General features: G+C 41.8%; 1 protein-coding gene across 1 annotated transcript in view; it reads left to right on the top strand.

Annotated features, from left to right (window-relative positions):
* The window catches only part of pip5k1ca (phosphatidylinositol-4-phosphate 5-kinase, type I, gamma a), a 48,443-nt gene extending 31,032 nt beyond the window's left edge, over positions 1-17,411 (top strand). Inside the window, exons 11-15 of the mRNA XM_039002312.1 lie at positions 48-219; positions 1,987-2,019; positions 2,517-2,630; positions 4,152-4,404; positions 15,334-17,411. Of these exons, the coding sequence (XP_038858240.1) occupies positions 48-219; positions 1,987-2,019; positions 2,517-2,630; positions 4,152-4,404; positions 15,334-15,339 (578 nt within the window). The 3' untranslated portion in view covers positions 15,340-17,411. The remainder of the gene's footprint in view (positions 1-47; positions 220-1,986; positions 2,020-2,516; positions 2,631-4,151; positions 4,405-15,333) is intronic.

Here is a 17,411-nt window from a genome sequence, read left to right as displayed (position 1 = left end):
TTGTCAACCTGTTCTGATTCTCTCTCCCCCTTCTCTCTTTCTCTCAGGGCGACCAGACCTCCTCCCCTGCACCCCTCCGTCATTTGAGGAGGCGACCACAGCCTCCATCGCCACCACGCTCTCCTCCACCACCTCTCTGTCCATCCCAGAGAGGTCTCCCTCAGACGCTGGGGCAGAGCACCCCCGCTACAGGTACCAGAACAACAGCTCTGAGAGAAGGTACCGCTATGGACACAATGTCCTATTTCTGGAGCATGTATTCATGACGCATGTGGAGCATGTCCTTTTCATGAGAAGAAAATAAAAAAACAAGAAGAAAATAAGTCAAGATGTATAATTAAGCAATAAGGCGGTGTGGTATATGGCCAATATACCATGGCTAAGGACTATTCTTAAGCATGACGCAACGCGGAGTGCCTGCATACAGCCGTTAGCCGTGCTATATTGGCCATATACAGTGGGGCAAAAAAGTATTTAGTCAGCCACCAATTGTGCAAGTTCTCCCACTTAAAAAGATGAGAGAGGCCTGTAATTTTTATCATAGGTACACTTCAACTATGACAGACAAAATGAGGGGAAAAAATCCAGAAAATCACATTGTAGGATTTTTAATGAATTTATTTGCAAATTATGGTGGAAAATAAGTATTTGGTCACCTACAAACAAGCAAGATTTCTGGCTCTCACAGACCTGTAACTTCTTCTTTAAGAGGCTCCTCTGTCCTCCACTCGTTACCTGTATTAATGGCACCTGTTTGAACTTGTTATCAGTATAAAAGACACCTGTCCACAACCTCAAACAGTCACACTCCAAACTCCACTATGGCCAAGACCAAAGAGCTGTCAAAGGACACCAGAAACAAAAGTGTAGACCTGCACCAGGCTGGGAAGACTGAATCTGCAATAGGTAAGCAGCTTGGTTTGAAGAAATCAACTGTGGGAGAAATTATTAGGAAATGGAAGACATACAAGACCACTGATAATCTCCCTCGATCTGGGGCTCCACGCAAGATCTCACCCCGTGGGGTCAAAATGATCACAAGAACGGTGAGCAAAAATTCCAGAACCACACGGGGGGACCTAGTGAATGACCTGCAGAGAGCTGGGACCAAAGTAACAAAGCCTACCATCAGCAAGGGCATTGAAGATGAAACGTGGCTGGGTCTTTCAGCATGACAATGATCCCAAACACACCGCCCAGGCAACGAAGAAGTGGCTTCGTAAGAAGCATTTCAAGGTCCTGGAGTGGCCTAGCCAGTCCCCAGATCTCAACCCCATAGAAAATCTTTGGAGGGAGTTGAAAGTCTGTGTTGCCCAGCAACAGCCCCAAAACATCACTGCTCTAGAGGAGATCTGCATGGAGGAATGGGCCAAAATACCAGCAACAGTGTGTGAAAACCTTGTGAAGACTTACAGAAAATGTTTGACCTCTGTCATTGCCATCAAAGGGTATATAACAAAGTATTGAGAAACTTTTGTTATTGACCAAATACTTATTTTCCACCATAATTTGCAAATAAATTCATTAAAAATCCTACAATGCGATTTTCTGGATTTTTTTTTCTCATTTTGTCTGTCATAGTTGAAGTGTACCTATGATGAAAATTACAGGCCTCTCACATCTTTTTAAGTGGGAGAACTTGCACAATTGGTGGCTGACTAAATACTTTTTTGCCCCACTGTAACACAAACCCCCAAGGTGCCTTATTGCTATTATAAACTGGTTACCAACGTAATTAGAGCAGTAAAAATAAATGTTTTGTCATATCCGTGGTATACGGTCTGATATACCATGGCTGTCAGCCAATCAGCATTCAGGACTCAAACCACCCAGTTCATAATATAATGGTTATATTCATGACTGAATAACCAACAATAACTGATTGTGTTGAACTGTCAAAGCTATCGAGCCTATTTTATGTACCCCACCCTGGCTTATAACACCATTAACTTACAGTGATCTCTCTGTCCGTCTGTTTCTCTGCAGGAGGCACACCCAGTCTGTCAGCCATGACGGGAGGTAAGAGCACTACTCTGCATGGCCTGTATGAAATGCACAACTTATTCCGTTGCATAAAGGACTTGGTAGTTTAGTGTTCTTACAGCGCCAGTCATTCTGTCTCTGACCAGTGAGGAAGGCTACTAGGCTAGGGTGTGTCAGGTCTGCCTGTTGGTCTGTGTTTTTATGGGTGTGACCACCCTTCCTGTCGCTCAGTTGTATTTCCTGTGTGTGCGTGTGTGTTAAAGCTGACAGTTTGAACTTTAACCTCATAGTCATAGTATCATTTCAAATCCAAAGTGCTGGAGTAAAGAGCTGAAACAACACATGATTTGTCACTGTCAAATCAAATCAAATTTTATTTGTCACATACACATGGTTAGCAGATGTTAATGCGAGTGTAGCGAAATGCTTGTGCTTCTATTTCCGACAATGCAGTAATAGTCTGTCCCAATACTTTTGGAGCTCACTCAATGTGTGTGTGCGTGTGTACTTACGTTACGCATTTTTGTGTGTAGGACTCAGGAGGAGGTGCGTGAGGAGGAGCAGCAGACCATCACGGTGGAGGTGGAGGTGAAGAGACACGACAGCGAGCCCACCATCACGGCCCCACAGCCCTCTCCAGAGACCAGGTACACAGCCTCAGCCTTACTCTACATAGACCAAGATGTATCACACAAAGCCCTGAAAAGCGAGGCTCAACTCTTCTGAGCAGCACACCTAGCATCCAACACACTCGCTGAAACCAGGTCCATACATTTACAGAGATATTAACCTTTCAACTGTCACCATCTCGGTACCTAACATGCTCACTGGTTCATATAAGCGCTCCCTGTAACACAGGGCGTCGTGGGTATAAAGTGTTCCAGATTGCTACCTTTCTGAAGGGGTTGTCAGGTTACAGACCTGTTACGACTGCTCTGACCCCAATAAGAACCGTGCCGCAGTTGCTTCTGCACTTTTCACTAAAAATAAACTGAAAATGTCTCACCTGCGACAGGATAACACCCTGGTTAGCTCTGGGAAGTGGGGCAGCCATGGTCCCATTTGGTTGATAGGGCGGCGGCGATATTAAGTCCCCACCTTACTCTCAGTCCCATTTGGTTATTGGAGTGGTTGTGTGCTGTTGCTATAAATCCATTATTATGGACAGATAAGCGGTGCCTGCGGATGTTCTCTGGAGCAGCCATCTAATTAGGTTAAGAGAGTGAGTAGGGGGAGAGACAGGGTAAAAGGGTGAGACAGACAGACAGGAGTGCATTGGGAAAGTCGTGGAGCGGCCGGGGCAGTGGAACTAGGTCAGAGGGTCTGGGGCTAAGGCTTGGGCTGAGAGGCTGAGACAGGGCCAGACATATGGCCTCAGTGGGGCTGGGTGGGGTAGAAGGGTGAAGGGGGCAGGGGGCAGGCAGGCCAACGGGTTACTGGGGAATTAGCCATCTGGAGACCCGGCTCCTCAAAGCAGCCTCAGATACTCCCCTGCTGGGGGAGAGAGTGAGAGGTGAGGGCAAGAGAGAATAAAAGAGAGAGAGTGCAAGGTCCATGGCTGCATGGCAACATCAGGTCCACCCATTTTAAAGACTTCTTCCCAACCAATCAGGTCTGTCTTTGAGTCTGAGATGCTGTCATTGCTCTTTAGGAATGCCAGGCTCCAGGTTTTTCAGCGTAAGCTCTAAACACACAAGGCTGAGAAAGCAATCTGGGATAAGCTTAAGTCGTTCCTAATAGTCAATGATCTGGGCCTGGACAATAGAGGGATTGTGGTGGCGCGGCACCACGCCATCTGGTACTGTAAGTCTGGGTTAGTGCCGTCATCATAAACCACCCTGGAGCCTGTTCCTTCTGATCATACGGGTCAGTCTCAGCTCTGCCTGGCTGGGCTGGTTCTTGTTCATTAGAAGGGCTTAATAGGAAGTGGCCCTGATCATTTGTCTGTACAGCTATTCTATCCTGTGCGAGAGCGTGTGTGTGTGTGTTAGAGAACAGGTATGTACAGTATGTCTTATCACATCTGTGGTTCTGTTTGTGTGAGTGTGTGTTAGAGAGCAGGTGTGTGTGAGTGTGTGTTAAAGAGCAGGTGGGTACAGTTTGTCTTATCACGTCTGTGGTTGTGTATGAGCAGGTGTGTCTGACCCCCCCCCGGTCTCTTCTCTCAGTGAGGTACCAGAGGTAGCCGAGGCTGCTGCCCCACCCTCCTCCTCCTCTCCCCCAGCCCCTGGGGCCCCTGCTGAAGCCTCTGCTGAGGCCCCTGCTGCTGAGACCCCTGGCCCAGAGGCCGCTGTCAGTCGCAAGGTTGTGGTTGTGGAGGCTGAGCGGGACCGCCGGGGCAGCACAGTGTCTGGGTCCGGATGCACCAGCCAAGCCTCACAGGACGACGAGGATGACGTGCCAATCACAGACATCTACTTTGTAAGCTGTACTTTCATTGGCTCAGCACACACACACACAGGTCGTATTCCTTAGGGCACGCAACAGAAAACGTTTTGTAACGGAAATCAAAGTCCAGGTAGTCCCTGCCTGTTTCAGTCTTTTGTCTTACGTTTGGTGCCTAATGAATACGACCCTGGACACACACACAAGGCACAGTTATGATAGACGCTAAATACCACTAGCCTTACAGCCCACTTACAGCATGGTAAATAGCTAAATACTACAGTATCCTAGCTACTAAATAGATCCTAGGTTTGTCAGTCAGCAGGCATACTGCACTAACATGATACAGACAACAGCAGATGGTAAACTAGACACAGATAGCTTACATCTCCATTGGCCATCATTTCCATTTTTGCTTTGTCAAATATTGTTTGTCCATGTGTGTAACTCATCATCGCCACCCGTAATGCAGATGGTCAGAGTGTGTGTTGTTAGCGTTGGGTCATGGGAGGGTATGTATGTGTGATTCTCTGAGTTGGATGCCTTTCTACAGAAGCTTTGACAGTTGGACCCCAGAGTGGTCTGTAGAGTCTGTAGAGGGTTAAGGGTTAACCGTAGAGTCGATGTCCCCTGGAAATCTAACTAGCATAATAACAAAATCCCCATCAAAATCCATCAGTTTAAGCTAGAGATGTGTTTTTTTTGCATTGGATGCGTCTAAATCCACCGCATCTGCCGACGTCGCCCTTCTGCATCTGCGGTGAAAGGTGACACAGCTAGAGAGGTGTTTGTCAGACCATGAGACATGGTCAATGTTTCATCAAATTATTTTTATATATTTTTATACCTCGGGGTCCTAAAATTCTGAATCAAATAGCTAAATGATTCTTGGTATGACCATCTTAAAACAATTCCATATGTTAGGTTCTACGACAGATTTCAGAGCCTAAGCCATGCATTAATGGATGCGTCTCTGGTGATAAGGGATGAGAAGGCCGGATAGGGAAGTCTCCTCTGGCATTGCTCTGATTGGTGGACAGTCTCTCCTGCAATCAAACGCCTCACACTGTGGCCCAGTAGGTCTGTCTGTGGCCCTGAGCGTCAGTAGGTCTGTCTGTTTAGCAGCTCTCTGATGTCTTTATGACCATTTCATCTGCTCTGCTCTGCTTCTCTCTTCATGTGCAGTAGCTCAGGTCAGGAGACAGAAAATAGAGACACGGAGACACACAAAGAGAAGATCTGTAGCAAACAGCAAGGCAACACTCCTAGACAACCACTATATCACCTCTGTCTGTATGCAGTATGCACCTGTAGTCATTTACATTTTAGCCAACAGACACAGATTAGGTCATTTTGTATTTTAATGGAACATAATTTTTTTTGTAGAGTGCTTCTAAATGGTTTGTAGTCTAGTACGCTATGAGGTTGTACAATATGGCCATGTCGTATGAATATACGAAGCAAATACTAGTAGACAGCATAAACAGAGGATTGTCTTCTGGGTAGCATAAACAGATGATTATTTGACTGGTAAAATGTCACGAGAATTATGTTCTCAGTGTTCATAACCCAATTCAATTAAACTACTCAGTCTGCAACCCAGAATTTGTAAGATACTGGTTGAATGAAACAGACGGATGCCCAGCTACGATAGTCAGAAAGTTTATTTACGAGAGCGCTAGTCCGTTGTACAAAACCATTAATTTTATACTGGCTCCTTACTTAAATTCACACACTAACATTAGGTATCCTACGCACATACATACACACACAAACAGTAGGTATCCTACGCACATACTGTCCTACTACCCAGCCGACAAAGATTAGGGAGGCGGCCACGAGAATCATTCCCCGTCCTCCCTCAAGATAGGGAGACCGTGGGAAGTACTTCCCGTCCTCTCCCCAATCTCTCTGAGGCCCCTAGCCAGGTCGGCACCGAATTTTGCTCAGACAGTCTGTGTTTAAGATACTATAAAAACATATTGTACCGATATATTGTTTTACCCTAATTCTGCAACATGTTTCATAATCTTCTGCAAGCCTAACAGTTTCTCCCCTCCCCGGGTGGAGAGAATGTCCTGTACGGAACACAGTGGTCCAGCTTGTCTGTCGATAGCTCCTCTTATCATTTGTTTCCCACATGCACCCTGCTTACATACTAAAAAGGAACAAACGGTCCTTGTTCTAATTCTGACTAAAACTACACACACCATTAATTATACTTTTACTGACTAAAACTACACACATCATTAATAATACTTTTATGGACCTAATCAATTTCATATAATTATATGGTTTCAGGGTGGAATATTCTAATCATTACTTTAAGCATATAAATTCCGGTAACATAAAAGCAGAGATGACTCTTCATCAAAACATTTCATGGGATATTGCACCAGTCCTAAGAGACAGAGTGGACATTACTCTGAGAGCCCTTGGAGAGAGGGCTTAAGTGATTGTTCTGGTCAGAGCAGGCGTTGGGAAGATTCACAAGCCCCACAAGCCCCTGTTGAGTGGCAACAGCTTGAATTATTAATTTATCATCAACAGTCACTGGGCTTGGGCGGTATACCGTATACTGAGGCATTTGGAAATAGCCACAGGATGGTTTTTCAATACCGTCAATACCATTTACCTTCAGGCATTTGGAAATTGCTCCCAAGGATGAACCAGACTTGTGGAGGTCTACAATTTTTTTCTGAGGTCTTGGCTGATTTCTTTTGATTTTCCCATGATGTCAAGCAAAAGGCACTGAGTTTGAAGGTAGGCCTTGAAATACATCCACAGGTGCACCTCCAATTGACTCAAATGATGTCAATTAGCCTATCAGAAGCTTCTAACGCCATGACATAATTTTCTGGATTTTTCAAGCTGTTTGAAGGCACAGTCAACTCAGTGTATGTAAACTTCTAACCCACCGGAATTGTGATACAGGGAATTATAAGTGAAATAATCTGTCTGTACACAATTGTTGGAAAAATTACTTGTGTCATGCACAAAGTAGATGTCCTAACTGACTTGCCAAAACTATAGTTTGTTAACAAGAAATTTGTGGAGTGGTTGAAAAACGAGTTTTAATGACTCCAACATAAGTGTATGTAAACTTCTGACTTCAACTGTAGTTTTCCTTCACAGAAAATACATTAGTGCAACACATTTGGCAGAAAATAGCTTAATTTTCATCAGATGACAACAGAAGTTCAATGCTTTTTGACTTTCAGCCACACAAGTAAATGAGCTTACAATGAAAAATCAAGATCTTTTTTGCAAAAATGTCTGTTTATCATAGATAGAATGTAGGCAGCTATATTTCTTAATGTTTTGCTTAAAGTGAATTGTGTAAGCTTTCTGTTTGAGAAGTCAAAGCCCTTTGGATGAGTTATCTGTACAGCTGCCACTGCTATCTTTTGATTTCCTTGCGTTTTTTTCTCCTTTCTGTTCTCGGCCCTTCTGCTCCTCCCCATCTTCTCAGAGCAGAGCAGGCAAGCCCGTTGCCCTAGCGACTCCAGACTCCACACAGACACAGCATTTAGGCCTACACATGCTGCTTCAGAGCCAGTACTGTTCTTCCTTCAGACAAGCATGCGTCAACGTTTTTCATTGGCACAATGTCTCTCGTTCACATTCGCTTGCAAATGTCCAAACTCACAAAAAATTACATTCGGGAGCTCCTACTTATATATGTATAACTTTTTGAGCTGGATTGACTGTCTTTGCAATTTGTTTATTTTGGTTTGCACATGTTAGCATATTTAGCCTCCATGGAAATTCGTTATTACTGGTAACAGACGCCCAATGGTATTTTTGGCATTTTTGGCGCCCCCTTGTAGTACTAAGCCGATAATGTTGTGAATCCCGAGATGAGAGAAGGACGATATGACGATATGAAAATCTGGATACCACCCTACCCTAGCAGTCACCACCTCCCTTTCTCTATTGCTGTCTTTCACACTCTCTCTTCTCTCTCTTTCTCTCGCTATGATGGAGGCTTAAGGCGTCCGTATGCTTCCCAGCCGAAACAGCTTGGTAGAGTTTGTGCAAATATTATATTAACATTTTGTGACGTTTTTGTTCGTTTTGGACTTCGGTGAGGGTTTTCTCGGCTGTTCACACAAATATTTTTCTTGAGGCAAGTCGAAGTTCGGAGTCAAAGTCTACGCCCCTTCGTCGGTGATTGGTCAACAGTAGGGAAGTCTTTTGTCATTCTTTGAAAGACGACTAGTTTTCATGCACATTTTTTAATTGAAAAATACTGCACCAAACATCTTAGTTAGATGTAGAATTGCGCGACTAATATCTCTTCGGCAAAAACGTAAACATTTGACAGATTTCTTGAGATATTTTAGATTAATTCGGACTATTTTGAGATGAGCTGTCTTCTAATACCCATACTAACATACTGTATACTACATACTTAAAGAGTATATACACTACATACCTTAATAGAAAATTACTCAAGTAAAAGTGAGAGTTACCTAGTAAAAGTCTAAAAGTATTTGGTTTTAAATATACTTAAGTATCAAAAGTAAAAGTATAAATCATATCAAATTCCTTATATTAAGCAAACCAGACAGCACCATATTATTTGTTTTATTTATGGATAGCCAGGGGCACGCTCCAACACTCAGACATAATTTACAAACGACGAATGTGTTTAGTGAGTCCGCCAGATCAGATGTAGTAGGGATGACTAGGGATGTCCTCTTGATAAGTGTGTGAATTAGACAATTTTCCTGTCCTGCTAAGCATTCAAAATGTAACAAGTACTTTTGGGTGTCAGGGAAAATGTATGGAGTAAAAAGTACATCATTTTATTTAGGAATCTAGTGAAGTAAAAGTTGTCAAAAATATAAATAGTAAAGAACAGATACTACTTAAGTAAAAAATACTCTAAAGTACTACTTAAGTACTTTACACCACTGCTATTAGTTCATTTTAGTATAATGTAAGCGAACGGTATCATTTCAGTTGAGAGTACTAGAGTTTCGCCTGTCTCCCGGAAGTTGATGCTGTTGCTATGCAACCTCTTGCTAGCTTGTTAGCATAACAAATGACTAACACCTCACTCTGACCATTTTACTCCCTCTAGCAGAGCTGGTTAGGCTGTTTTCATGTTATCCAGAGCGTTGGTGACTGTAACTGTGCTGCTGGCACCAATTTAATTACGCTTTTTTTGCCAACGTTTACTAACAACGGCCATATTCAGCAGGTGTTGAGTTATTCTGTGCGAGAGTGCTCTGAAATCGGAGTAGATAGCCAGAATTAACAATGTCCATTGAAACACACAACGACTATACCACTTAGCTAAGAATGATGTGAATAATCAAGTCAATAAACGTTGGGTAGTTAGTTAAATAGAAGATTACAAGTTCGATTTATTAGTAGCCAACTAACATTAGGTAACTAGCAAACATACCAGTACATACTGCTTTAATGATATGATATTCAGTTCGTAAGGATAGCATAGCTAACAAATTGTCAGCCAACATAACGTGTAACTTATTTGAAAAGTCATTACTTTATAACCTTGCTCAACATTTTTGATAATTAGTTAAAGCAATGAATTTGTATCCACTCTCGTCGGACTTCGACTGCATATTTTCCACCATTGTCTTCAAATCTGAAAACGTTGTGAAGCCACGCCCATTCTCTGAGGAATTGCATTATGGGCTCTAAAGCACGGATATAGTGTCCACTGCATTTATACCTCGTATTTTGGCGACAGTACTATTGGTGCTTTTTTTTCTAGTTTTTCAAGTGAAGGTGTTTTAAGGGAGTATGTGAGCACACTTGTTCGGCTAGGCGCCAGCCGAATTGATGCATGCTGACGCCTTCAAGGTGGAGAGAGGAGGGTGAGAGAGTGAAAGAAAGCACCTGACTTATTCATCATCATGGCTAATTTCGTCACCCTTCATCGTAACAGTCAAACCAGCAATCATCTCTTCTATCACCTCTATACTTAACCTTTTTAATTTCTCTCCATGTTCCAGCTTTGTCTCATTTGTCTGTCCCTTCATCCTTTTCACCCCTCTCTCCTCTGCCCTCTCTGGTGTCTCCCATCTCTCTGTGGGGATGTGCTGTCAGCTTGCAGGGAGAACCTGGGTGTTCTCTCCTGTACTGCGGAAGACAAAGCTCCAGACCAGCTCTCAGATGCAGTGTAAGTCTGTGGAACATGCTGGTAGCTCTGCTAACTGCTTAGTCAATGCTTCAGTTAGTCGCACATTTTTATACAAATATCAATGGCCTATAGCTGTGACTGGAGTTGTTGTAGCTTAGTCCCCCAGTCTGCTTACTTTGAGTCTTAGTGCTGTAACTGTACTGATTCCTCAGTTGATCTTCTCAGTGTTTTCCAAAGATGTCAGTGAAAATTAGACAAGATCCATTATGGACTGATATTCCTTTTCTCAAGGGATACTTGATTTGTAAGAGGGCATGACACATTATATGCTCTACGTATTGTTCTAGACCTTTCTTATTTCATCATGTCGTGTGTTTCCTCTCATAACAAAAGGGGTCATGGTCTTTTTTTGTTCTGCCTTCATATCATGTCTTTGTTAATATTATTTATATACCTCCTCCTCCCCTTGGGGTTTGTTCCTCTTCATGTTGAATCAAATCATGGCCGGCTGTATAGAGAGAGAGGGGGAGAGATGGGGAAAGAAGGGAGGAGGCGGCTGAGTGACAGGAGGGGGCTCTGGCTTCTCATTTGAGGCCATCTGTCTCTCGTTCACTCCCTATATTCCCACCTCTCTCACTTTCTCTCTCCACCTGAGGGGTCTCCCTGTGGATGGTGTGTTAGCTCTTGCGCTGTGAGTGTGGCGTGTGTTTGCATATGGTGTGTGTGTGTGTGTATGAGCGTGTGTGAGCGACAAGTGTGTATGTGACGTCAAACCTCAGTGCCGCTTCCAACTACGTTATCATAGGCGGTGTGTGGCAGCTGCTGGCTGCTCTTTCTGAAAGGGAAAGTACTGTACGGGGCCACGGTCACTGCCTCAGAGACAGAGCAGCGCTGAGGCTCTGACAGGGCTAAACACTTAATGCACATAATAAGAAAGAAAGGGGGAAAGATGCTTTGGGAGAATATGTCCTGTTGGCAGTGCTGGCACGCTCGCTTTCCACCCACCGCTAACCACCCACTCCCACCCTGTTTTCTGGCTGACACTTACTGCAGATTCATAATTTTTCCTGTCCACTTCACCATGGCTTTTTTGAAATAGCATAGTCATAGAAAGCAATTCTTAGTCACACGCATAGGTCTCCCAGATAGCATTACTAATGAAGAGTTTTGAAAGTGATACCAGGAAAGAACTAACATTCTTTTGAATGCAAAGTTGATGTTAGTACATGTTAGTAGTCTACCTCTAGGCCAGGGGTCTCCAACAGGTAGATCGCAAGCTCACAGCCCACTTATGAGTAGCTCGCCAATCTATTCTGTGTTCCATCGCATACTGTCATAAACATAAAGCTCCCGGCTACAATCCAATCAAAGCCACATTGACATTATCCCACCCTTGGTTAGTCACTATTGGCTTAAAAACCCAAACATAACACAATATCTGCCAATTAATTTCCCATCTGTCTGTTTGGTGCCTGCGTTTGTCTATCACTCTGAATGCAGCCAGTTAGCGACGCTAATGATAACTGTCTTATGGGTAGACAGAAGAAAGACTTAAAAAATAAAAACATCTATTAAATGTTAACTGCAAAGTAGTATTACCTGACAGAACTATATCATGATTATTTGTATCAATTGGGTGGTGATTGTTTTGCAAACTCTGCCATGACATGTGCTGCAGCAGTAGGCCACAGCAGAAACATCCTAGACCTACAAATGCCTCTCTTGCTAGATGCGCAATTAAAGGTGAATTACTCTCAAAAATCTAAATGTTATATATATATTTTTTCAGACTTAAAAAATTGTCTTCTGATGTGATTTAAAGGCCCAGTGCAGTCAAAATGTAGTTATGCCTGTTTTCTATATCATATTGTACAACATCTGATTAAACTTATTTCAGTATTATTTCCTCATAGTTGCTGGTTGAAAATGCAATCTACACAGGACTTTCCAATCATCAGGTTTGCATGGGCTCTAACATCGGCTTTCTATGGTGACGTCACCATGCGGTAAACAGGTTAATAGAGTTCCAAACCTCTCTGCCAATAAGCTCGTTTTTAGTGTCCCCCCCCACACTCAGAACACTCCCAGACAGTCCTAGCAAAATTCTTGCTTGAGATTTTTTTTAAATGTTAAACAGCTACTTTTGCCAATTTTAATGGAAATCTATTACAGTAAGGTACTTAATTGTTACCCAGAAATGATATAAAAGCATCTACATTGGGCCTTTAAGTATTGACATGGACTCAGAACATACATTTTCAATGTTTCTCTATGAATAATTGTAATACTGAGAGTAAAACTAATAAAAAAATTATCCCAAACCTGGAAAAAATGTACTGAGAAAATATAATTTAGGAAAATACTAAATATAATTTTATGGGTCCCACTTAGTTATTTATTAAGCATTATTTTACCAGGTATATTGACAGAAAAAAAAATATATATTGTACACCAAGGACCTGGGAAGAGTTGCAGGGTAGAGTAGAAGAAAAGAATGTGCCTATTTTTGTATTTATTTAGCTGTCATGGTAGAAAAGATTTGAGACCCCTGCTCTAGGCTGTATTCCAATAGGATTGCACTGCTAGTGTTTCATTTTCACATTTCTATGGTTAGGCTAATCTATTTTCCAAGCTCACACTTTCTGTAATGTCATTTCCTCCTTTTGCATTTCTAATTTTATTTTCCTGCCTGTCTTGTGTTTTCCTGTCCTGTCTATCTCCCTTGCCTGCCTCTGCTTCTCTCTGTGCTGCATCCAATGGCCCCCTCTTTCTGGCGCCCTCATTTGTGCAGCCCCCTGAGGACAAGACCTGGGTGTACTCCCCTCTGCACTACGGCAGTGAGTCTCAGACCTTGCCGGATGGGGAAGGGGAGGAGTGCGAGACAGTAAGTAGTATGAATTACACCTCCAGTACCAGTGTGTATTGGCCGGCCCGACCGTCATGCCCACTCAGTATGGCCGTGCCAGTTATGACTATTTGGTTCCCCCTTCACCATGCAACACCCAGCATGCTGTTCAGTTTCTTCACAACCCTGGGTTTGTCTGACTGCATGTGGTTTGGCAACTTGGTACATGTCTCCTCCGCTAGGGTTGCAAAATTCCGGTAGCTTTCCCAAAAGTCCCAGGTTTTCCCGAAATCCCGATTGGAAGATTCCCGGAATCAGAAGGGAATAAGCAGGAAATCCAGCGCCTCGCTACCAGGATTTCTGGAGAACCAGGGATTTTGGGGAAAGTAAGAATTTTGCAGCCTACCTCCTCCTGGCTCATGCATCACCATTGCCAGATCCCAAACACACACAGCTACAGTTGTCAATGTCATTTGTTTTTTCTGAAACAACTGACCAACATATAATCGCTTTGACACATACAGTACAAAGCAGTTGGTCAGATGAATGGTGGCAAGTATGGCAATAAATTGATTTGATTTGTACAGTTCCTCTATGAAACCCAATAACTGTGTTTTCTTTGTTCATGAGTCCATATAATATGACAGTATTGCTTTCAGATGATCCTCTTTCAGCCACTCTGCACAAATGATCAGAAACGACTGTGTTATGACATACCGTAATTGATCCCTTGGTACAAACTCCGTTATATTACTGATGACTTCTATTTCACTAGGTATTTTCAGGGTGCCAAATTCCATGAATGTTCTGTAATTGAGATTTTAGATAAATTATAAATTAAACTCTTATTACTAAAGCTACTATTACAGCTTTGGAAAGTTAAGCAGGCATATCCCATTACGGGCTTCTAGTTTACGGCAAGGGTTGGATGGAGATGGATGAGCAATCACTAATTTTCTTCATAAAGAAACGTATATGAATCCATTGACAAATGTCATGATTAAAGTCCAGGTCACATGTTTATTTGGATAGTCCCATATAGATGATCTACAGATGGTTATACTATCAACAAACTGTCTGTTGATAAGCAACTGCATGCTAAGGTTAGGGTTATTGTTAACCTTTACCCTTATTTTAAACCTGGGCTAAGTATAGGATTAGGGTTAAGTTTAGGGTTAGGATAATGGTTAAGGTTATGGCTAGGGTTAGTGGATAGTTAGTTGAAATGCTGACAGTAATTGAACAGCTACTGAACATCTACAAACCATCTACTTGAAACTATCCAAATAAAGTGTTACTAAAGGCCATTCTACTCATCTTGTAGGGAAGATGAAATGACCCTATTATGCCCTCTGAGCTTTTTTTTGTCCAGGGTATTTTAACAGTCCTAAGCTGCAGTAGTTGTAGAAGCTCAGAGCTGTAGCAGGCTGGCTAACCCCTGGTCAAAGCCCACTGCACTCGTATGTGGCAAGGAGGAAGTGGATTGAACAATCACTCCTCCCCGTCCCCCGTCCCATTATTCTCCATAGAGAAGACACACACACAAAGAGAATCATCACTTCCACGTCCCCCAGGGACAGGAGCTGCCAGAGGAATAAGTGGAATCAGAGCTGTGGGACATGGCATTACAGTGCCTAGTGGAAGTAGATTGTCTCCTGGGGTTTGTCTATGCATAGATGAATACAAATATAAAAGCAGTCATGGAAAAATGCATTATTTAGTTGTGTTGAGGGGGATGTTCATTTGAGAGGAAAATACTAAATTTTTCTACCCTCTTATTTTCACTATGTCCTCTGACTTTCCCTTTAAATTATTGATATACCTTTGATCAATAGATTTGCTTTGATAAGAGTTGTACCTCAGTTATATCGTGCTGTGGGGGAAGAATAGATTTTATTTTACACTCGACAGGATTATGTGCCAAAGATTTACAACTTCTATTTCTCTTTTTTTTTTTTTCTCTCTCTCTCTCCTTCCACCAACCGTAAACACTCCTCTGTAGAGCTGAGAGGATGATTCCGTGGAGAGAGGAGCCATCAGACTGATCCCCGGGCCTCTGATTGGCAGGCAGCGGAAGCATTCCAATCCAGACCTGTATTTTAAACCATGGATACAAAAACAAAACAGACTAAATACTGTGAGGAAACCCCCTCGACATCCCGTAGTCACAGTGGTGATGATACTGTATGATCGATTCCCCTCCTTTCAACCCACCCCAACCCCAAATTGCCATAGCAGAAGAAAAGCAGGAACTCAAATTGCTAGGCTATACATCTAGCATGCCCCATTAAAAACATGGTTATTGAGGCAACTCTGCTACTCCTCTCACATTCCCAAATGTCGATACAGTCAAATGGTCACATTTATTTAATTGATATCATGTTAATTTATATTGTGATTTTTCTTAGTTTATTATTTTGTTGTTTTTTTATCTTTTTTTTTGTGCACTTTTTTGTGCCATTTAATACTGTGAATATATTTTGTTATGTTGTGTGCTTCAAATGTAGCTCTAGCAGGAATCTTAATGTTGTTTTGTAGCTCTAGCAGCAATCTTAACGTCGCTATCGAAGTGGTACTTTACCGCTATGTTGAATGGTACTTTACCGCTATGTTGAATGGTACTTTACCATTGGAGAGGGAACACTTTATTTCCAATAGATGAAAAATTATCTATAGAATGTGTTTCAGAAAACATGATTTGGTAAATCGCATAAGCCTACTGTATTATTTTACAGGTTTGTTTATTCGTTGTTATGTATTTATTTTGTCATTTCTGTCACAGTATTGCTAAAGGCTTCTAGCCTCAAAACCAGATCATTGCAACACTAAATAAGGCTGGGTATTGTCAATCATTTCAAAATCCTACATCATTACAATGGCTTCTAGAACCGCCCAACTTTCAGAGGAATGCAAACAAATCATTTTCTAAGCATAATGATTCATTGAGCTGTCGTAATGTCATGAAATACCAATATTTCAGCAGTCAAACCTTGACTCTGAATGTTAGCTCTGCTGGAGGGGATTTAGGCTAATGGATTTGATTACTTAGGCCAAAAAACTCACAGTATCACATGTCCAGAATTAATTAATACTTCTGTTATTTAGTAATAGTTCATCCGAGATGGATTTCAGGCTGCTCTTAGACAGCACTTTTATGTATCAACCATCATCAGATGTGAAAGTGAGGTCTTCATCACAATCATCTGGTATAGGATTAGTGTTATAGTCTTTATGCGAATTCCATGTTTTAAGGTTTAAGTTGTGTTTCAATATGTTTTATTCTTTTTCTGTTTCACACTTGGCTATTTAAGTTATTTGGTGTGTTTGTATGTCTGTGCGTGACGGAAGGCGTCAATGTCAAAACGTGTAAAATACTGATCATCCTATCATAATGTGCAGTGGCCAGTTGTAATCAGTTGCTGTTGTCCATGTCATCAAGAGACCATAGCAGCAGTATGTTGTACAGTACAGGTGTAGTCTTAGTTAGTTTTAATTGCCTTATTGAGAAATTAAAACGTATCATATCAATGTTTTTTTCATAGTAGTGCTGTTGTATTTATTATTTTCAAGTCATTTTTTTCAGTACTGTAGTTGTGAGCCAGAAAATGTGTATATACAATTATAAATACATATATAAAGAATATATAAATATATTTTCCATTTGAATTGGAGAATATTATTTTTATTTGATTACATTTTTTGCTGCTGGCAGGAAATGATTAAGAGCTACACATGATTTACTGTACCATGTTCTTCAAGGTGTTGACACGATGCAGCTCGATTTATGGTTTATAAATCACAGCTGTTTTCTTTTTTTTTTTATGTATGATATCCATTACTGAAGAGTTGTCAGTTTTACTGTACCAGTTTAGTGTACATGTTTTCAAATCACAGTGTGCCCTCCTTCACAGAGACATAGCATGGTTTAAAAATGAATATGCATATCAGAAATATGTATTCATGTATATTCATCTATTTATACATGAGGATAAATAGATGGCTGTATGTCTGTGTGTGTTTGGACTCTTACGATGAGAATGAATACAAAATAAAGCAGTTCTATGTCTATGATATAGTGTA

This window comes from Salvelinus namaycush, chromosome 10 (assembly GCF_016432855.1).
Source record: "Salvelinus namaycush isolate Seneca chromosome 10, SaNama_1.0, whole genome shotgun sequence".
Classification (NCBI taxonomy): Eukaryota; Metazoa; Chordata; class Actinopteri; order Salmoniformes; family Salmonidae; genus Salvelinus; species Salvelinus namaycush.
Note: the sequence above shows the minus strand (reverse complement) of the source record. Positions and strands in the feature narration are given on the sequence as shown.